We start from the raw sequence: 24558 nt of genomic DNA on the forward strand, positions 1-24558 counted from the left end.
ATTCTGTACCTTTTAATGAAAAGTATTTTAAACATTGTTTAAGTTATTTTTTTGTGGTTGTTTTTTAACTTACTATGTATGTTTTTTTTTTTTTTTACTAACTTAGAAATAATCAACTATCATTAATTATAGCATTTTGATAAGATTGCTATTTTTGTTGTACAGGTACCTACTGTTGTGTAGAATATTTTCTTAGCATACGAGAGATATCTCATAAAGTAGTCTAAAACCTGTGATATTATTATTATTAGATAGGTAGATTATTGTTTCAAATAACATCTTCTTATAGTTACTGTTTAAATATTTCATAATTTCTTAAGTGTTCTTATTCCACACATAGGTACCAGACATTTGTTAACAATAAACTTGTTCACCTACCTAAACTCTATATTTAGTATTTCTGTATATTGTTTTAATTTCATCATTTTTGACAAAATAAACAGAAGAAATCAATATTATCATAATTAATAAGTCTGTATTCTTTAGGGATGCAATTGATGGCTATCCAGCGACAACACCGAGAACACGACACCCATTCTACATATTCATCATCCAGTGGACAACGGTGCCTATCTGAGTGCCAGTTACAGTATAAGCATATGTTTGTCATGTCTTCAGAATTCTCTAATAGATAGGTCTTTAAATATTCTCTATAAGTGTTAGGATCGAACTCTAAACTGAACTTGGAATTGTCCATAAATTTAAATGCGTAATATATAATATAAACTCCACAATTAAATGCATCATTTTGTTTTGGAACATTTTCAAACGGGCATGGAATCTGTGTTAACGATGGACATTCATGTGTGCCGTCACCGTAGATGACATCTGATTTCAATATTTTAAATACTTTATTGAAATGATCTTTTGATGATCGACTCTCTTTATCATATGGACTAATCAGGTTCATGATATAACACTCTTTGGTGTTGAAATTTATAAAGACTATAATCCAATGTCTACCAATTAACCATGGCAGGATAACCATACTGTTCTGATTGAAAGTAATTTTGTTATGCACTTCCCCAACTACTCTTTTTCCCAATAGCCATGCAACATCATTGCATGATAAAATGTGTGTGTTTTCTAAGCGCAGATTAAAAGCGTATGACACAAAAAAAATATCTATAACAAAGTTACACAACCAATTTTCTTCAGACAATGTATCAAAATCTGGGAAATACAGGTCGTCCAAGATGTTACATTTTTATAAATAGATAATAAGTAACTATATTTTACAACTAGATGATGTTTATTTTTGGCAACTTAATTGGTTTATAGTACGTCAAATCTTTAGGGAGCATATTGTCGTATAAATCTATAGATTTCACTGGTAGTCGAAACGGAAATTTATGACTGCCAGGTGTCGAAACGGATTTCATTAAACAATCATCCGACAATGGCTTACTTAAATCACAGACAACCACGTCATTAATAGGCTCATCAACAGTGAACCTAGTCTCATTGTCACATTCTATGACCACAATGTTATTCTTATCTGCTGTAATGGTCGAAGACTTTGGGATTTTTAACAACAGTGCTTTGAAAGGACGGTACTTGATGGGTTGGAGGTGTTTATGCTGTTTTTCTTTTTTTCCCCAACTCTCTGTTTCATCTAAATGATTAAGGCTAGACAATTCTGAAATTTTTCTTTTCCATTTTCTTTAGTAGTACTCTGTTTAGACTTAGTGTCAAAATCAAGCGCACGAGTGCACTTCCCTTTTCTAATATTGTACTTCATTTGTTTGTGTACATTCGTCACACGCTGTCTCATAAGTTTTAAAAACCGGCAGCACTCAAACCTGCGGTCGCCTTCTAGTATGTCTTGTTTGACTGTTTTAAACCAAGATTCAACATTAGCATTACTCTGGCGGATTTCAATGCCATTGCTGAGTTTATTATTCATAATTGGTGTCCACAGTGCTAAGAAAGGTACACACTTCACTATAAACTGGTGTAAATATGATTCATCGTAATATTCATTACTTATATTTTCTATATTTATGGAACAATCTAAAAGCCTAAATTTAACATGTTCTTTGATCGACTGAAATCTACAGTACATCATGGAATTACTTGTATCTGATTCACATAGAAATTTATTTATTTCTTGTGAGTAATCTTCGCCTTCGTTGTTCGATTCATTCGACAATTGATGGTTGACATTACACTTGTCTTTCATCGTACTAATAGCGTATTTGGTTTCTACTGTTCTATATGGAGACAATAATATTACTGAAAATATTTTGAATCAATTTTCAACATCTTCCAAACTCTCTGCATTAAACAGTAAACATATCCAATCAATAACATCATTTCTTTTCATTTTGTCTACAGTCTTACAACTGTTTGTCTCCGATTGAAAATATGTATAGACATGGTTTACTAAGATTTTTGTGTAATGATTCGCACAGATGTTTATGATTGTGACATTAGTCCCTACATTGTTTTCAACCAATACTCTGTAACACCAGTTAAGGTAATCAAATATGGAAGTAAAACCATTCCATCCAATGCTCAAGGCATTCATTTGTGCATAACTGAAATCTGTCACTATATTTGTGAATACAGGCCAGGTCAGTTTGTGTTTCAAAACAAATACTTTAAAAGCGGTCAACCATTGTGAAATCGCAACTATGTCGTGTGCTGAACTTATCATTTCAACAACGGGACACGTGACACTAGAGTTTCTAGGTAAAGGGACATTAACAACTAGAACATAGTATAGAACTCTTTTGCTTTTATTGTTAATTTTCCTGACCAATGTACCAGTTGCATCTAAATAACCAGTTACTGGTTTTTGATTTTTAATCAGTTTTTTTAATATATCCAACTGTTCTTTACTATAGCAGTGCACAGATGGTATACCGACATGCTGTACAAAGTCATTTTCTTTATCGTTACACATCAATACAATATCATGAAAATCATCTTTATCATAATCATCAGCGGTCAACGCCTCTGATCTGATTTTTTCTGATTACATCATCTGATTTAATATTTTTGCAAATTGCCACAATTCAACTGGGTGGGTGATGCCATATCAACATTGTCTGACCTAAGGAAAACGCTTTAGTTTTTTTTAAGCGCTTCTTTGTTCAAGTCTCGCTGAAACCCTTTTACGTGGTTTGTAAGACCATTGTCATCAGGATTGTGATGATAATTCAAACTAGAACTATACACCTTTGCCACGAACGTACCGTTTGTTAGTTGGACTTTAATCCTAAAAGTCTTACACCCTTCATGGCTACAATACATGTATACATTGCAATGATTTTTAAAATATCTGACCATTTTTGCATTAACGACGCATGTATTGTTCACAGTTCTTATGCGCTTTCTGAACATAATAGGATATTTAGTCTTATCCAAACAGGTTTCACCTTTGGGATTAATGTAATTCATAAAAGACCATTCTTCAAATGAAAACTTGAAAGATCCTTCATAACACACAAAATCATGGTTATCACATTGTTTTGGAAATTGATTTTTTGTTTTCAAAGGTAAAACAATACCAGACTTAACAGCGTTTTCTTATAGAAAGCATTCCTGAGGGGGCTTGGTACATGATGTTTTCCCTTGTTTTGTTTTGCATGGTGTAACAAATACAGATTCATCCACTATGTTTTCTGGTAGTATTGGAGTACTACTAGGTAATAGTGGATCCTTTATCATCAAACTGAAATCACTTTGTGGGGATACGATAGTGTGTTCAGATGAAACTTATCTTTTTGCACAAGTTCAGGCTCTGTGTGATCAGAATATGAAATGCAGTTTTCAAAAGTACCATTGTCGTTACCAGAATTTTCATTAAAACAAAAACTATCTGAATCAGTAATGTCTGTGTTATCCACTCGTAGACAAGAGGACAAGTTGAGGTACTTTTTGCTTCTCTGTACACTTTACGTCTATTAGCATTATTTATAGTAACTTTAATGTGTCTACATATCTCATTTAGAGTTTTGTAATTGTAATTTATAAAATCGTTGGCCGTGTAATTACAATTCTCAATACACTTTATTATTTTACTACTATTCATTTCTGATTTATTAGCCACATCATCACAGTTCATATTTTCAATACACTTACGAAGAGATGAATTTTTTCTTTTAATAGCATTGACTATAGCATTTGTAATTGATTTTTTTAAACCATTATCATTTTCTTTATTAAAGATGATATTGCAAATATTAGTTACACAACTATCAGAAACTGAGACATTTCCAAAATTTAAATTTGGATATTGATTCTTAATATAGTGAGCTACCTCATCCAATTTTTTGTTTAAACTCATTTTAAACCTTATAAATAATTTTTTTCTGTGTCTGAATTACAAATTCGTTCACACTTTTATCTGCCTGAGTAAGACCTCTTCGACTTTTTGCTGTCTGAGTTTACCCTCTTCGACAACTAAAAGTATAACTAAAACTACAGCTACAACTATACTTAAAACTACTTTTTTTTTTGTTAACTACAACTACAACTACCACTAAAACTACTTTTTTTGGGGTTATTTTTCTTTTTTTTAACTACAGCTAAAACTAAACTACTATTTATTTATTTTTTAAACTACAGCTAAAACTAGAAGTAACACTAATACTAACTACAACTATTACGAGAGTTGATGTGATGCTGCTGTAAATAAGGCAATATGCTGCTGTGCGAAAATGGTTCGGAAAAAGCAGGATGACAACACCTGAAAAGTTTAAAATCGATAGGTTTTATTTTTAAAATTACAAAAATATATTATATTCAAAAATTATACACTCCTATTTTGATTCGCCATTGAACTTGTGAATACTGTGACAATAGTAGACATAGTTATTACAATTAAAATAATTTAAGCATACGCATATTAAATAAAGTTATGATTACAATTCGATACAATAATGTCAAATATATAAGTGTAGATCAATTATGCCACTTGATAATTAATTCATATTTTTCAAACAAACCTAACTAAGTTAATTTCATAATTTATTTATTCTAAAAAAATAACCTTGTCCGTACTGACAAGTAACACTTTTTCAAACATATAAATAAAGTATATAAATTTATTTATTTATTAAACATGTAAACAAGTAACATTTTATTCAACTTAGGTAATAACACATGGAAATGTGTTGCCTTGAACAGTACAAATTTGGTTCATAATTATAATCTTATGTATTAAATCTAAAATGTGAAAAGGATACAACAGTATTGTGTTCAATAACAGATTCAACGATAATTTCTTGTCATAGATCATAATGCTTTAACAGTAAATGTAGACAGCTAGAATGGATAAATGATTTATTCTTGTCATCAAATTAATTTTGTACATATGCATTGAAATCCGCTATTCATGCTGAAACTCAATTAAAAAATATACAATTCTATAAGCTATAAAGGAATATACTTACTGATACATACATAATTGTATAATTATAAGGATAATGGTTTATATAAAAAAAAAGACATTTAAACACTTTACAACACTACAACGAATTACATGGGGATAACCTAAAACTATTCAGGATATATGTTGTTTTTTGAGGAAAAACGATTTAAGATCTCCCATATTTCCAGTGGTTAGGCCTCTTAAGGGCGCCAAATTTTTTTTTGCAATGGGGTGCAAAATGTCTAAATACGTCACTGTACATAGTTGAATAGTTCTTAAGCATTACATTTTTATATTTATATTCCATAAATGTATTAATATTCATTATACTTAGACAATACATTAGGTAATAATTTCACAATAAATATTTCTATATACTGTGATGTAAACATACCATGGAAAAATCATAATACAATAATTAGTGACTACTCAGGTGACTACTCATCACTGTGTGGATAGGGAAACAGAATATGACATAGGTATTACATACTTAAATAATGAGTAAAAGACTTACATCTCTATAACTATTCAGTACAGTAGACAGTAGTTTATACATACCTGTTTCCGTAAAAATTGATGTTTTAAATACTTCAAGAAAAATTACATGTTTAAACGTTAGACGTGAGTTAGATTATAATATTGTATAGTCTTTAGAGGAATTTTGAATTTATAACCTAACTTTCCATTATTATTGATTTACAATATTATGTCAGTATGTTCGGTATAATTATTGTGGTAATAACGCCAATAGAAATTATTTATAAATATACTTTTAAAACAATACAATTTACAACAATTACTGTGTAACATAGGGCGACATCTACTTGACGGTTTCGGTGCAATAGTACGACACCCCTGAACTTTTATGAAATGCAACACAACGTACAAGGCTTCTTATCACTAGTCGTCCGAGTAAATAGTCCCCTAGCTATGGTCCCCCACTTCACACACGTTTACTTATAGGGTGTTCAAACCAACACTTTATGTCATCATAACATGGTCCAAATTCACAACCAAGTATCTTTAAAGAAGAAAAATAGTATATGCACCATCACATGTAACACTGCAGACATTTAAATCAGCATCATAAGCTTGGGTTAATGCTGATTTTATAAGTTCAGCTTGAGCGATTGCTGTAATTTTATTTTGTAGAAAATAACCTACTGGCAGTTTCTACCTTCCATTAATACTAACCAGCATAAAAACTAACACTTCAGAGGCTGGATTATCAATACCTTCAATATCTATTTCGTTTCCATAATCACAGTTTCCCACAAATTTCTGTAATTTTTCATCCCATAATATTTGTTTTTTTATGGACATAGCGTCAAATATAAGACTACAATGTTTATCATCAGGATTTAAATTTTTAAGAGCAGTAAATACTTCTTTAAAAAAACCTGGTTCTCCATCTATACTTGAAGTCCAATTACGAATAGATTTGCAACTAGGTAGTTTCATAAAAGTCCTAAAAAAATATAATATATAAATTATAATTTCATAACTAATATACCTAACCATATAAAGCTATTAAAGCTATTACCTGCAATACTTAAGTGCTTTAGGCGAATACAAATTAAGCGTTATAGCGAATTCCTTAATTTCATTATTAAAGCGACAGCCAACTGATTTTCTACCCTTATTTTTAAATTCATTAAGAAATAAAACTTTTGTCATACCATTAAAACTTATCACTTAATAAACTTCTACATTGGTCATCAAGTAATCCCTTTGATCGTAGATTTTTCAATAGATCTTCAAGGTTTTTTATTTTTTTTATTTTTACGTGCGAGACTGTTTTAATAATTTAATTTTTTTTAGCTGTATTTTTCTTGGTGTATCTGGTTCAGTACGTTAATGGTTTGTGATTGGAGGAAATAATGACCTTATAATTGTTTTTGTAGATGGAGTTGACGATACAGACATTGTATTAACATTTGTTAGGGAATCATCTTTCATTGGGGATGTTAAATCATTTTTTGTAACAGTTGATAAATCTAAAGGTAGATCTTCATTTAATTCTAAATGTGTTTCAACTATTTCAAACTTATTACGTTTTGGATTTTTTTTCTTCAAATGTTGAGCCAGTAGAAATAGATGGAACTGCTGAATCTTTTAAATATAACCGGTAATTCCCTCCTGAGTTAATTTTAAAGTCTGATGGTGAAAAATGTTCACTACAGAGAACACTAAATTTTGTAGGAATGAATCCTTTTTGGCAGACTCTGGTCCATTCTAAACTTCTGATATTATCCTTCAAAGGAAAACTAAAAATAAAAACCATTTTTATAATATAACACTGTCACGGATTATGTTTTTTTCACACTGCAAACCTAATTACCTAAAAAAATGAATTTTACTATTTTTTTGTCTTCTGTTTACACATCCATGCGCAGAGCATGACACCACCATGATTTTATATTATATTAATAAATTATGCATATTATAAAATATAAAGCAAACAAATGGAATAAGCAATAAATCAAAAACTAAAAAATATCATTTGAAATTTCCTTTACCAATTACAATTGAAAATTAGAAAAATGTTTTACGGAATCGGACATCGGTTAACCTATGGAGGGAATTCTACATATTTTGTTATCATTATTATCATTACATTTCAAACGTAAACATTGCCCTGTTAACATATGGCGGCCAGTTTCACCGGTTTGTATAGCACGGTATAGAAAGTCGGCTATCTAGTTGTTTTATATATCTGTGGATAGCACATACTAATGGTGTTACTATCTTTGTCTTGCACATGGCGCTAATATCTTAATTTCATATTTTACCGCGATATTATTTTAGTTTGGTTCTTATAATGAAGTTGCACCTCGTTATTTTTTTTTAACTTCCACAAAATATTTTTTATTAATTTAATAAAATACAAATAATCAAATGATAAATAAATAGTTTATTAGTTTATAATTATAATTTAAAATAATATAACAAGTACTTACGCTATTTAAGGAGCTATATCTACTACTTACTTTAGATTGTACTTACTACTTTCCTAACTTAGGCTTAATATTGTAAATTTATAATTTAGGAAATTTTAATACTGGAAATATCCAGTAAACAAAATCTGCAAAACATTTTTGTTATACTTCATGGCCAAAATTTCCTAAAATAAATAAATATTTAAAGATACAATGATACTTTGTAGATACTTTAACTATATTCATAACCTTGGAGTTATATGATCTGTTATGTTAAATAATGTAACTTATGTTGAGTTGACTTCAGCTAGATATTTTTCCTGTAATGACAATACAACTATAAATTAATAAAAAAAAGTATTACAGTTAAAATAAACTATCAAAATATTCATTTAAATACCATTGTAAAATATAATAGTTTAAAATAAATAGATTTATTAAATTTTAAAGCATTAAGCATAAAGTATATTAAAATAAAAGCATACACTACAAGTTAACAATGTTATATTATGATAAATAAGTGCATACATGAGCAGTAGTGTTGAAATAAAAGCATACAATGAAAATATATATTAATTGTAAAATAAATCAAGCTTATATAAAAGTATTTAACATGCACAATTTTCGATGACAAGAGTGCTGAAGTCCTAGTATTGTATACAAAAAAAATTTAAAAATTGGATATAAAAGTATAATTAAATATAAACTGGTTATATATTATAACACACAAAATAACTTTGTAAACACATGTAACCAATATTATAAAACTCAGGTTAAACATGATTAAATAAAATAAGTTTATTTAATTTGTGCCTAAGAGATGATTTTAAACCTTGATTTTGTTGTGTCAATTTTTTACACTTAGTATGGACTCTTAAAGTACAATAATATGAAGATATAAATTTTACTATTTTCATTTCGTGTAATTCTAAAGTGCACGTATCAATAATTGGATGTATAGAATTTACATTTTTTACTTGATCCAAAAATTGTCTTTGCACTTTTAATATAATATCTTTTTTAAAGTTATTATTTAAAACGCAGAAGGCAGAACAAAAGTTAAAACGTTAAACGAATAACGAATTTAAAATGTGTTGGTAATCAATTCATATAACTATGTGTGATAAAAAAAGATAGCAACACCATTCTTATCTGCTGTCTTTTTCTAACACGCTATCTCGGTTATGTTTACATTGGTCTTTTGGTGATAGTGGCTTTTGTTGGCACACTATCAGCCAGACAATTTACGAACTTCGAATGAAACTCGAAGTTGGAGAAAGGTAACTACTACAAATAACAACAAGCTTGACGAAACAAAACTTTTTATTTGGTAGAGAAACAAAAAACGAGAGTAGAGTACTTTATAATAAAATAAATACACGGTAAAAGGGTATAGTGCTCGCGGAGACAATATACGCGCGGCGTAGTTTCGGCGGTGTCGTGGAAAAAACAGACAAAGTCGCGTGATGGAAAGGAAGTTAGCTATACTGAGAACTAGGGACTTCACAGTTCGGATGTCGACAAAAGAGTGGCGAAACGGGAATCGCGAAATCCGCGTAACGGCCGTAACGAACCGAGAAAAGCGGATCGGTCGCTGGCGGGGGATAGCGCGAGATCGCGACATCGTTACAATAGGCATACATAGATATAACACAATAATAAATAATAATACAATAATACAATAATAAAATAATACAATAATAATGATGGTACAATAATTGTGCGCTAGCGCGGCGACGATAAACACCGTATCACCACAGTCTTATAACTGGTGAGCATTCCAGTTATCATATAGAGCAATGATTGTACCACGATCTTAAGGATATTGTTTCATTTTGTTTACGGCACATATAATTAAATTTAATGTCACAATATGCTGAAATAATCGCTTTTTGTAATAAAATTACATGATTTTCCAGTGGTCCATTATGATCATTATGGAAATTAATTGATTCAAATAAGTTATTATTGTTTAAACTACTAATTATTTTTGTTATAATTAACATTTTATTAAATTGTTTTTCACCATAGATTTTTAAATACTTTTCTGTAGTAACACAAATTTGTATTACATCGTCACTTGGATAAGTTAGACCTCCTTTATCTTTTACACTAATAATAGAATTAAAAAAATTGCTTTTATTCCCAAATAATGCACCATTACAAACTAAACACTTAATTTTTGAAGACAATTTATGTGATACAAATCCTGCTATGTATACTGAAACCTCCTTAGAAAATTCACTCAACTCAAAACTCAAATGCAACCCATCATTTTCAAAATTATATTGCTCTGGCTCTAAATTAATATCTTTATTTAAAGTACAATTAGAATTATTAAATAGCCATAATTGGATCTGTAACACTAGAACAGTTTAGTATAGGAATATCTTCCAGTGCCATACAGTTTCCTAACCCTCTATCTTTAATTTGGGCGTTAACCAGTATTTTTTTGTAAGCCGATTTAAATTGGCGAGCAGTCGGATTATTGTTATAACCACCTTGAGATGGTACTGCCAAAAAAAATCTCTAAGTGGTCTTGACTAAGTTTATACATTGGAATACATTTTAGACAATTAGTATTAATTAGTTGAGTTTTAAGATTTTTTAATGAATTTAGTGTTATTAATAATCCTAAAAAACCAGTTGCTCGTTGTGATTTCACTACTAGTTGGCCACTTTCAAATTTTGAATTATTTACGTAGTAAAAAAAAAGAGTTATGAAAGAATTAATTTTTTCAAAATTATTCATACAAACCGCTAATTTAAAACCATATGGCACTAAGTTCCTAGAGTTTAAAATATCAAAATATTATTACTATTGAATAATAATGAGTAATATTAATACCGGTAAGATAATAATGATGATAATTATTTTACTAATCCATAGAGTAATTTATGTCTCTATGTATTGAATCTTTACGTATCGTTAATTTTCAGTTTAACAAGCATAAATTAATAATAGGAATTTCATTTATTCATAAATGGTTACTATGTAACACGAAATTTTGCTTATTTCATATGAATAGGACTATAGCCACCCCCTGATTTTATTAGATATTTTATTTTAATATTATATTGGGAGAGACTAGAATTATAGAAATCGGTTAATTTAGGTGGTAGGATGTTATAATTTTCTTTAGTTAATTCATTAAATATGTTTATTACAAAATTCATTTTTTTTTGTCTGTAAGCTACAATTAATTTTCGGAATATTGTACTTCATTATAGAAAGTTATACATCCTTTATCATTATAATTTGAATCAGAAACGAAGAAGACCTTTTTAAATTTTTTATTTCACTGTTTTCAATGCTTATTATATGATGTAATGCTGATTTATTTTGTTTGTGGATGGAATTTATTATTTTTTTATTTTTTAGTTTTTCTAATGATTTATGGAATGTGAGATAATTTAGTGTGCTTTTAAAATTTAGGCATAGATATTGCGATATTTGTACAATTTGTTCAAATAATTGTTTGCTCTGAAAATAAATTACGTATTAATATTTATTATTAATTAATTTTTTTTAAATTTATTATTTTTAGAAATTGTTGTCTAAGAATTGACCTGATTACCAATATATCTACAAAATCAAATTCATTGTATGTTTTCAAGTCTTTTTCCATATTGAATTTTACTAAATAGTCTTCACCTTTATTCACCATCATTATATCATCTGCGTCCACATATTTGTATAACAAACAATAGTTTATAAAGTAATGTACTTTTATTCAAACATATGATAATAATAACACTCACTGCAGTTTGTTGCATGAAAATTCATCATATTCATCATGATCTATTTTATATAATAGTTTCTGCAATTCATATTTAATGATTATCTTATGTCTATTAATTGTTCAAGAAGAATCAAAATATTTAAAGTTTAATAACTATATTATTGGTTTTTGAGTTGCACCAAAAAAATTAATTGATTTGATTTTGGTGGTCAAAACCTAACCTTTCAAAATCTTAACAAAGACTACAGACTTATATTTTTTAGTTTTTTTATTATCATCATATGATAATTGCAGAGTGAAATAAGAAGGCAAATATTTTTTGACAGTCTCCTTTCTACAGTACATTGGTTTACCTATAGGTTTATTAATTATTTTTTAATATTTTAATACAAAAAATGACATTTCCAAAGAAAACTATTGAAAATCTAAATTGCTTTATTAATTTGTAAAAATACAACAATATTATTGAAAAATAAGTTCATTCGTTCTTTGTTAGGAAACCATTTGTTTATAATGTTGTTGGTATTACCGTATTTGCAATACAATATTACTTAACTAGATTAGATTACATACTAAAAAATAAATAAAAATACCGATGCTGTTTGTTTTAGAAATTTTTTATTCTCAAATTTTAAAGAAACTGTATTAAGGATAAAATATAAAATAGTAATATGCTGATTTGCAATGGATACTTCAAAGAAAATATATGTAGATAATTAATCTGTAAATATTTCTATTATATCATTCCATAATCTTTTTGTGTACTTTATGATACCCGTTGAATTTTTGTTGCTCACACGATTGACAACCAACAGAGTGTAAGGACTAATGCCTGCCAATACTGGAACATCAGCTTTGGATTTTGACTTAACATTTGATGGTGAGTTTCCACGTCCGTCATCTCCATCAATTATTGAGGATGAGGTATCTCGTCGTTTCCTTTTCAAGTAAACAAAAAAAATAAGATAATTTATAAAAATGCTGATAACCAATTAATATAATATGTATAGTTCATTATTCTATAACTAAATATCTATAATATCCCTTCGACATACGTTATCATTTTTGTAACCCATTATTACTTGATAAACGTTTAAATACATATTTGGTCCAACTACCATATTCTTAAAATGTACAGTGACTGTATCATAATATTCAAATTATCTACATTTGTTTTCAAATGAATATTGTTTCTTAATATAATATTATTGATTATTTTAACTATTAGTAATTGTTAAGTTGGTAAACAATGAAGAACTTTTTGAAATTGATTTACATAAATTTAAAATAAAAAAAAAAATTTGGACTACCTATTCGTATTTTTCTTTAATAAGTAGGTATTTAGTTTTTTGATATTTATTTTTAAATTTTTAAAAACTTAAAAAAATATCAAGTATTAACAAAATCTATAAATTACACATAATAAAAAGATAGTTAGTGTAAGATTCATACATTTTAATAAATTATACAATAATAAGGAATTTATATATACTCTTTTAAACTTAAGATTAACTATAAATATTAACTATTTAGATTTTATTTTTAATTGTTTTAGATAATTTAGATCTTATTATAAAAAGTCAAGCGCTGAATAATAAATGTCACAAGAATGAAATCTAGTAATTTCAAATTATCAATCTAAGAATTTTACACACTAAAACATAATAAATATACCTATAAATATTTTAAGTATTTTAATTATAATATCAATTGCTTGTGAACATATACTAAATAGATATATATTTATATATATAACAGCATTTTTTACCAACTTGTAATTATTAATTTAGACACTGCATTAAATAATATATACCTAACATATTTAACAGTTAATATTATTTTTCTCAAGTTAATGTTTATAATTCCTTGATAATATAATATGACGAATCAACCACAAATATCAAATACCTTTTAATTTGGTATTATGTAAATGCTATATAATAACTGAACTACATAACTAATATGTTATCTATTCTATGTAAACTGAAGATTTGTATGTTCTATGAAAGGTTACATTGTGTGCTTTTATATTAAATTAATTTATGGTTAATTTCTATTGGAAATGTTTTCTGAAGTAGTAGGCATTATTTTTTAAAATAAAATGTGCATATAAATTTATAAATTAGTTCATTCAATTATACTAAGTTATTTATATAAATATACATAATTTATTTAGATTATCTTTTGGACAATAACATATGACATATGTCTTTATCTCAGCTACTTAGTTAAACCCAATTCATCAAAAAATAAATATATATGTGTATAGTCTATTTATACACAATGAGTCTAAAATAAAATAGTAGTTTTTAATTATATTTTATTAACTTATTAATTGGTATTAATATAACAACTTAGCGATTTTATGTTTAAATAATTTACCTAAAAAATAAACCTATAGAGATAAAGATGGGTCAATATCTTAATATTTTTTTCAAGCATCCAAAGCTGTATAGATTGTCAGTACAGTGTAAAAGAATAATGTCAATAAATAATTTATATTATCATTAAAAAAATAAAGGTAATAATATAATGCATTAATGGTAATGTACAACTGACAAAATAATAATACTATAATTTACAAAAATATTTTTATCATTTGTTTGTTATAAAATTAAATTGATCAAATAATATTTTTCATTTGATTTTTAAATATATGCAAACATTATGCTATGTTTATGTATTTTTTTTTTTTATGTTTTATGTTAGGTTGCTATTCAGTACCAAATTTAGTGAACTATCGCACACTAAGAAAAATAAACATAAGTGCTAAACACACCATTGAGATAAAAGTACTATATAATATAATATACACTTAATATAAAAGCGATGGGGAGCTTTCGCTACAAGACTAACCTTTCTAAATCAACTTGTTTTCTTTTAAACAAGAGCAACATGGACCCCTTGTTAGACTCAGGAATCATCTGTGATGGGTAAAGTACGTCAAACAAGCCATTACATGAAATGTTCTCGCTAACTGCAATCCGGAATGAATTAAGGTTTCCGTTGACTGCCTCGAACAACTGTGGTGAATGAGAAATAAATTTAACCAGTGTTATATAAACAAGCTCAGATGAGAGGAAATTATGTTTTATGGTGAAATGAACACATTTTATTGTTAAATCAAAATTATACTAAGTTATCGTTCGGGTGTTTTGAGTGTTCAAATAAGAAAATAATTTTAAAAATAATATATTTCTTGCAAATTATTCAGCAACTAAAGATATTGGCAGACAAAATTATTATAGAGACAATTAAAAATAAAAAACTCATAATTATAAAGTTAAACCCTCACAAGCCATGTCACGCCATACACTATGATATAAAAATGTTTTTATTTCCATCAAAATATAATATGAATCATATACAATAAATATGCATCACATTTGCTTATTTTACAAATGATACAGATTGTAAATATGTATTTTAATAAACCAAAAAAAAAAAAAAATAAACAAAATTTACCATTGAATTAAAATGTATTTTAATTAATTATAAGGATTTGAAAAAACCTGATGATGGATCTGCTTTAATAACAAATTTAAATTTAATATACTTACTGCACATTTGTAATCAGGTTTTAGAGTCTTGTTAAAATCATCATTGTATAGTCTCATGTACATAAGTCCCTTAGAGGTGTCTTTTGACTGCTCGAGTTCTTTTGCCAGACAATTAAAATGAAAATAGTCCATCCCTAAATAATATGTCCATGGCGACAAAACAAATTACAAAAGCTTAATAAATGTGATATGGTATGAGTTTTTGACATAATTTCTTAGGTTAGTTTATTCGAATAGGGTTACAACTATCAACAATTATAATATTATATTTAAAAATATCATATCTATACTACTGATTGTCTTTAAGCTACATGACAAATTGAGGTTGTTTGAAAATAAATGGAGCATCTTCATTAATATTAGAAATGTTAATTTAATCTAATAATTTTATTTTAATACTTTTTTATGTATTACAAAATCATTAGAAAACAATTAAAAATATATAAATATTTTCAAATAGTATTTATTATTGTTTTTAGAATTAAGATGATATATTTTATACTGCAGTTATCAATATTATCATAAACATTTTATGTGTTGCTCCTTGTAACATATATTTTTTTTACTTAAAATCAAGGCTGGACAAGTTAACAATTTTTTTTTTATAACTCGTTAAGTTAAGTTATTTTAAATTAATAAAGTTAAGTTAAGTTAAAAGTTACTCATATTTTTTTTTCGTTAACTCGTTAAGTTAAACGTTAACTTTGAAAATAAAAAGTAACTTAACTTAATTTAGTTAAAATTTTCTAATTTTCAAAATAACAAATTCCAGACACATAATGTTTATTAGATGGTTTTTCTTGGTGCACTAGAAAATTACTAGGGAAATTAAAAATAATATATCAAAGTATTAACTATCAAAAAACCTACTTTTCTAAAAATACTATTCAACAATTTGCATTTTTTTTTTTTTTTTTGGACTAATAGACGAATTAATATAAATTAAATCAATTTAAATATTTTTAAATAAAATTAACTTGAAGTTAACACATTTATCTTTAAAAAAAAGTAACTTATTAAGTTAAAAGTTAATTTCAAAAAAAAGTAAAGAGTTAATTAACTTAACATTTTAACTTTTAATTTGTTAATGCCCAGCTTTGCTTAAAATTAATCAAGTACTAATTATCTGTGCCCATTAGGCGTTTGTACATAAATAAAAATATTTTAATGACATGAATTATTTTAGTTTTAAATGATTAGTTTAAAATAATTATTTATCTGTATGATTATCATTACTATTATCTTGTTGTTGTTTTATTATAGGCAAGTAAGAATAAAATATTGCTCCATTGAGAATGATATTAAATGTTTAGCTGAATCTGACATACTGGCAATTATATAATATTATATTTAACAGATAAAGTAGTATATTGGAAAATTTATTACTGCCTGTAAAATACAAATTGTTAATATAACAATTAACGTTAAATTATTGTTTTGCAGTTATTAAACTTTTTCTAATCACAGAAACTTGTATATTATTAAAATTATTATTAATTATACGCACTTGGATCATGACAATCTTGTCCTCTATGTCGTTCATTACCAAACCACAGGTTGTATGATTGTTTTATTGTATCATTAGAATCGTAGACGATTTGAGCGCAGCCAGCAATCAATGGCGTATCCGAATTTACCGTTACGTCATACTCAGTAGATATAACTGACGGGCATTTATACGAGATACCTCGGGCGTCTGTAATACATAGTAATTAATGATAATTAGTTGGTTTGATTTCTATAATGGATTGATATTTATGTACTTACCTCCTGGCAAATCGGTATTTATTTCGGCTCTGCCACTGGTCATAGAGATGATCGTCATTATCAAAACAAAAGCTATTGACGTCATGGTGTAGTCTTCTTGTAAATGCAGTTCGATAAAACAAAGAAAATGTCAGAAAAACAAATTCCGTGAATAAAATAAAAAGTATCTGAATGATCTATAAAAACGTCGTTTTGAAAAGACTGGTGCACTAGTGAACAAGGTCGTAAATGGAATGCGCGCCTATTGTGAGTTGTGATACACCCTCCCAGAGATATTTAATTTGCTGCTTCGATAGCGGTAAGTAGTGGGGGGGTGGTGGTTCCTACTACCAGCAGCTACATATCGAAATAACATTACAGCCCTACACCAATGATTTTATAAGAAGCAGGTGAGCAACGCTCTAAAAAAACCGGTTGTGAATTCCTGACGGCCGGCTGTTACACAGCGCTATAGACAACGACTGCTAACTGTGCGATATATACCTCTACACATTAAGGCAGCACATTATTTCATGCGTTCCACAAATCTCTACAGCACTAAGCAGTGATTCCCAAACCATGCTTAGATTGTTTCTTAAGGGCTCCGTCCGTTTTACCATAAAAATGTAATAATAAAAAACACTAAACCTAATCCACTTCATGTATTACATTAGGACACACTTCAAGACGTGTACGTCATGTAACGTTGTACTATTTTTCAATAAACTTAACTAGGTACAATATGATTATAATATGTTGTATTATAGTTATATTCTCATTTCATAGATATAAATTTAGAACAATGCTTACACCGATTGCCATTTCACCAAGTATAAGTAGTAAGTAACAGTGGCGCCAAACATCTAAAAATGTACTCAGGCTAAACTAAAATACATGGGCCCCAAGCCTTAATTTTTACTCTGCATTAAAAAAATAGGTTACAATAAGAGTTAAGGTCAATATAATATAGTGTCAAATTAATTTTGCTTTAAGTTCTGATACTAATGATAACTAATTATCCGGAACGTCCCAAAATGTTTACTTAAGAGATCGATGAGTTCGCATTTTTTAATAACTTACTGTTTTATTATATAATAGTTTTAGGATTTTGGGAGATTATATCAAAAATGTTGTCTTAAGTAGACTTGGCGAAAAATTCAAATCAGTTTTCAGAATTTTTATCGCTTCCCTATAGGAGGTATGTTGAACATAAAAGATGTCTAAATTCGTATACAATAACAATATTGTATTTTGAGTGATGTTAATAATTATTATTAATTGTTTTTTTTTTTTTAAATTGCTGTTTTGGATGTATTATACTCGTATATAAATATATATCTAAGATGAATATTATTAAAAAGTAAGTAATTTGAGAACAGAACTTTTTGAAGCAAAGATAATTTACCTTAGAAATATCAATACATATATCATGTTCACAAGATATGATCATAAGATTTTCTAATCATTTTTGATTCATCGATGATCTCAACCGCGATTTAATAATTTTTAATTTTGAAAATGAGCGTTCAACTGAACAACTTGATGTAGGGAGTGTTCAACTAAGTTTTATGATAGAATATAAATTTTCAAACTCTGGTTTTAAATTAGTTGTATCGATTATTTGAAAGATGTTTATTAAACTTCCCACGTTCATAACACTATCTAGTTCAATTTCTTCATCAGTATCATCTGAATTACTGTTTTCATCATCTGTTGTATTGTGAAGATATTTTGGCAAATTTGTGAGTAATTTAAGGTCCAAATCTTTAAGAATTTGTTTAAGGACTTTATGTGGCTGCTATGGTCTAAGGATAATAATATAATATTATAATCAATGGAAAATAGTTCTAATTAAATTATTGAATAGATGTGATATTTGGTCTATTATTTACTAATACTCATATTTATTGTGTTTATGTATGTAAGACAATATAAATTATAATATTAACGATAATAGTAATAATTGTCAATGTTCCCGGATAAAATGGCCAATTTTAATTATAATATTACCATATTTTTACCGATATAATATACTGTAATTATTTATTATTAAATAAAACGGCTTATAATACTGGCTTATAAAGTATAGTTAATGAATAATAATGTAAAATAATAATTAAATAAAAATAATAAAAAATATTGGGTGGCAACTGGCAAGGTCGTTTTGAAACATCGCGTGAAAAAATATTAAAATATGCGAACGTACGTCTACATTTCAGAATACGAGTATTAGGAACGTATGTGATATTGCCGCAATCGCGATCACTGAAGGGCCGTCGCCGTCGAACGACTAGCTATAGCGCTGTCGCGCCGTCGACACCACCGTCACCGACAACCGCCGCCGGCGCCATAGCCGATGAACGAGCCGCCGCTCTGGAACACTGCGACTTGGTACATACGATCCTGGTACCTTCGACTCCCATAGTTCGGCTTCTACGGTGGTTTCGCAACATTGGCGACCGCAACGCGCACAACGACAACAAACACTACTAACACTAACCGAACCAGCACACGTCGACGCTGCCCCTTTGACGGATTAATATAGTTATTTATAATTACCGCCATATCATATCGTGCTACACCTTCGGGTATATCGTGCATATAATCACATACAATATTTTCAGTTATATGAAAATTTGGTACCTATATCATTAAAAATACAACGTTCATTCAACCCAGTTACAGAAACATTATTTTGTATTAAATCACTTTCATAATTTATTTTATTTCTGAGTAATTTTGACTCACTAATACAATTTTGAAGGTCTGATTTTGGAGAACGACAAATCCTACAATAGTAATTAGCTGAAAAGCTTTCAACAAAACCTAATATTGAGTTCAGTCCCAAGTTATCCCCTAGTACTAAACCAAAAGTAAAGTAAATAGTAACATGATTCGATAACTGAATTCCATTTTCTTGAATTTCAATTAATTCTTTTATTAATGCTCTAAACATTTTCTTATTGGAAATTTTATAGTGACTACGATCAGAAGAGTGGAATAAAAATGCAACAAAAATATTGTCCAATGACGATAAGTACTCAAGTGGGAATGCAGGAATAGTGTAATAAATACATCCCATTTTATGGATTCCTAAATGGGAACCTAAAGGATTTCCCGTTTCTGCATCATCGTAGTACCAAAAAAAATGGAAAAACTATTTTATTAGAAAATTTTGATTCTATATTTTTCCCAGTAGAACCATCTATAAAAGAAGAAAGTATACTTGAATTAGTACGGTTATTTAAAAATTGTTGAGCTGTGTTTAATACTCCAGGGAGTTCAAAGAAAGATTTCAAATTTTTTTTTAAGGATAATAAGTGACCTTCCACTGGAACCATTAACAATTTTTCAACACCATTCACATATTTTTTTTCTTTGCAATAACCTACATTAATTGTTTGAGGCTTAAAAAATAAATTATTATCTTCTAAATATTGTATTCTTAGATGGTCAGTATTCAATTTAGAAAATAGATTTTTTAAAACCTCCAACAATTTATCTATTTCATATTTTTGTATAGGATCACAAGACTTCAAAAGTGGCTCCAATTTAATTTTTAGTTTACATATTATTCCACTAATTAAATCATCTGTATCACTAACTATATTTTGCAACAGAGTCCTAGTAACATTTGGTTTTGATTGCAAATCAACCACAAACCTCATCACACTGTAATATGGTATTTTTAAAATCTTCATCTATTTCATTTACATGTGTTTTATCATTGTCTGAAGTATTAGGATTTAGGATGTTATTTATAAAAGGATTATTAACTTCAGTGTTTTCTGATACATGGGTTTTAGGAAAATTAGTATTTATATCAAATTTTGAATTTGAATCATTATAAATCATGGAATGATCTCGATTTAAATGTTTTCTAAATTTATTGATTCTTCTGAAGTCCATTGAACAATTATTCTGGTTACAAACACACAGCGATTCGTTTGTTAGATTATGAAAAATTTTTAAATGTAAAATTAATTCATTTATTGTTAAAATTGTATTTATAGGACACTTAAAACAGGTATACATATTTAAGCTATTTACTTTGTATATTATAATAATGTTAAAAATAGTAATAATTGAATAATAATAATAGTATACCTATACTTTATAATAATAATAATAATGTTAAGAATAGTAATAAATGAATAATAATAATAGTATATACTATATAACAATTGTAATAATTTACTTTTAGACCTATTTTGATTTTAATTGAAACAAATAAATTTATCAAAACAACAAAGTATCTTAATTTTAATATTAACAATTTGTTACTTTAGAATGTTTAATGTTCAACACTGGTTGTTTAAATTAACGCTCTATTGAGGTTCCACTTAACAAAAAAAAACGATTAAACCGAGTTTTTAGTTTGTGACATCAAAGTTAATACAACTCCAAATTTCTATGTGTGTACATATATGGTGTGATGACACATTTTAACATATTTCCTTCCTATATGTTGTATTATTGATTATTATCTTATTTTTTTTCAATATTTGATCATATGGATCAAACGTGGAATCACTAAAAACTTTCCTATATCAACCTATATCCTATGTCAATAGTACAACATTTTAATTATTTGTTACCGCCCATCATTATTTAGTATTTTTATATATCTGTGCTAATTATAGCAATAAATAATAATAGCTAATTATTATTGATGAAATCTGATAAAGAAATTTGTTCTGTATCTCCAATGAAAACGGCAGTAACTTATTATTACTGATAAGTTAAATATAATTTGATTTGACCATAGGATCGTATTCATAATGTAAGTTGCTAACACGTGAAAAATAACATACAAATAAACATAATATTATTATTTCATTTGCTAATGTAAAGCAAGGGTAATTGTCGGTTATTGCGACCACCTAGCGAGATAAATGATCAATGAGAAAATCCAAAAGAAAAAAAATTTTTTTTTTGATATTTTATTGTTTTCTGACGTTTCGTACCAGACCTCAGTTAATAGTGTAGTCCTGCGGAAAAACAAATACTTTCAATCACGAAATTGATATTTTATTGTAGTTTCTGTTTTGTGACTTGGAATTCCTTTAAGGACTTTGATGATATCATGTTTGGTTAAAACCAACATTCGTTTTGACCGTTTTGATATATTTTGCTTGGCTAAAAAGTTAAAAGAATCGAAAATTGCAATTATCATTTTACCTCGATTATTAACCCTTGATAGGGAATAAGGCATTTAGCTCTGTTTCTTTGTTATGCTTTCTGACCTTGTTTTATTCTTAATAATTATAATATGTGTGTATAGCACAAACAACATACAATTCAACAATGTCTTCTGGCAAAATGCAGAAGTCCACAATGGAGTTTTCATCGATGACCAAAGAAAGACATTCTAAATTTTTATCATGATATTGATTGATATCTGTTAAATTTTATATTGTACATTATTAATTATAATTTTTATTATTTTACTGTTCAAAATTTTAGATTTTAGTTAATTATTAAGTATTAATTTAAGAGGACGTCAAACCAACAACACAGGTATATTGTCATCGTTAATTGTAATATAATAAAGTCACCCTTCATCTAGTTTTTTTACAAAATTTTTAAATTTGATATTTAAAAATTGTATAACATTGTTATTCAGTACATCTCTCATGCATAAATCTGTTTTTTCTAACAAGTCTATTGGTTTGTTGATTAAATGTATTAATATATGTCTTAACAATAGATAATTGTATTAAATTTAGTTTTTTCATTCAAAATATTATTGAATAGATCACTGTATAATAAAAAAAAATATATATTTCAATATTATATAATTATATTAATATAATTAATTTTTGTATACTTACTCATAAGTAGAGGGAATTGCATAATGTAAAAATGAATTTGATATTATGAAGTCTAAACTATTTATAGATGTTGACATTATTGTAGAGAAATCGAAATTTCGTTTATTATTATGATTCTTAGATTATTATTCTTAGACTCTTTATTATGATTGAAAGAAATTTGCTTAAAAGATAGAACTGTATTAGGTAATTGAAAGATTTGTGGACAGTTTTAAATTTTTACAGTAATATTTTATAGAATTTCCATGATATAATTTAGATGTTTTTTTTGTTAACAGACTTATTTTTTTTGCCTAATTTTTTACTGAAATTTGTACATATTTTTTTTATTCCCTTCTAAAATGGTGTAAAAATCTGATATTCATCATCTAAAACCAAAAGACATCCTTTAAGGTCAAATATCTTAAAATAAAAACAAAAAAAAAAATCCCATTGAATTTAACTTCCCATAAAACAAACTGTCCCATAAAAAATCATCCCTCAACGTTAAAGATCATGTCCATTAAAAAAAAAAAAAAACTTCAAATAAAAGAAAGCGAATAAAACAAAAAAAAAACAATCAGGCAATTAAAACTCTTGAACGATATACTCCAATATCAAAAACAAAAATAAAGACATTGAGAGAAATATACTTACGTTTCTTTGGAAAGGAAGTAATGCGCAAATCAATGGTATTGGCACAAAATATCCTATACTTAAATATCCAAGTCAAAATATCCAAATAAAAAAGAATTATAAAAATCTGTATTTTTAATAACATAATACTTTATAATACAGTAGGTGATAAAATAATAATACAAATAATTTGTTGCATTATATAATAATCATGTCTATAGTTATAGGTTATAGTTTTAAATAATATTTAAATAAATATAGTCAGTTAAAATTAAAATTATAAAAAATTGTTTAAAAAGAGGTAATAAATTATATAAATATCGTATTAATATCATATAAATTATCGTATTATATTTGCTATTGCAATTAAAAATATATCTAATTCGTTTTCACCATTAATATATTCAAGACAAAGTAGCTTAAGTTTTTCTTGCATCTTTACATATTTTGGTTTTTTTCGTGGTGGATCCAATGTCCCCAACTCTCTTTGTGCAACTTTGTGCAATTTTTGTTTCGTCGGCGATCATCTCCATACGCATTTTTTTTACTAGAGTCCAAATACTTGGATGATTATGTCAATGACCCCAAGGAAAAACGTCGTATCTCGATTTTTGCAACTTTTCAGTATGAATCAAACCAACATTCAAACTTAAATTCTTTTTGTTTTATAGAACATATTCAAATTCGTTATTTTCTTGTTATTTTGAAACTACATAATGTAAAATAAATAATAATTTAAAA

The 24558-nt window shown here is 27.3% G+C and overlaps 2 protein-coding genes across 2 annotated transcripts; one reads left to right on the forward strand and one right to left on the reverse strand.

The window, feature by feature from the left end:
* The first annotated feature begins 1161 nt into the window (after positions 1-1161).
* Positions 1162-1976, forward strand: LOC126552386 (uncharacterized). Its single transcript, XM_050207085.1, is given in 3 exon segments — positions 1162-1198; positions 1364-1648; positions 1651-1976. Coding segments are annotated over 3 exon segments (648 nt in total).
* A 10694-nt stretch (positions 1977-12670) lies between these two features.
* Positions 12671-17716, reverse strand: LOC114121632 (uncharacterized). The gene is made up of 5 exons (XM_027984048.2): positions 17390-17716; positions 17130-17318; positions 15623-15756; positions 14919-15085; positions 12671-13001 (listed from the first exon to the last, which is right to left on the reverse strand). The coding sequence occupies exons 1-5, from the start codon at positions 17472-17474 to the stop codon at positions 12779-12781; spliced, it is 798 nt and encodes a 265-aa protein (XP_027839849.1). The 5' UTR covers positions 17475-17716; the 3' UTR covers positions 12671-12778.
* Between the last annotated feature and the right edge of the window lie 6842 nt (positions 17717-24558).

This window comes from Aphis gossypii, chromosome X (genome assembly GCF_020184175.1).
Source record: "Aphis gossypii isolate Hap1 chromosome X, ASM2018417v2, whole genome shotgun sequence".
Taxonomy (NCBI): Eukaryota; Metazoa; Arthropoda; class Insecta; order Hemiptera; family Aphididae; genus Aphis; species Aphis gossypii.

Coding starts and splice junctions, on each gene's coding strand:
- LOC114121632 (XM_027984048.2), bottom strand. CDS start 17,474: ATGACGTCAATAGCTTTTGTTTTGATAATGACGATCATCTCTATGACC. Junction 17,319..17,389: donor AAATACCGATTTGCCAGGAG/GTAAGTACATAA, acceptor TATGTATTACAG/ACGCCCGAGGTATCTCGTAT. Junction 15,757..17,129: donor ACAAGATTGTCATGATCCAA/GTGCGTATAATT, acceptor CATATTATTTAG/GGATGGACTATTTTCATTTT.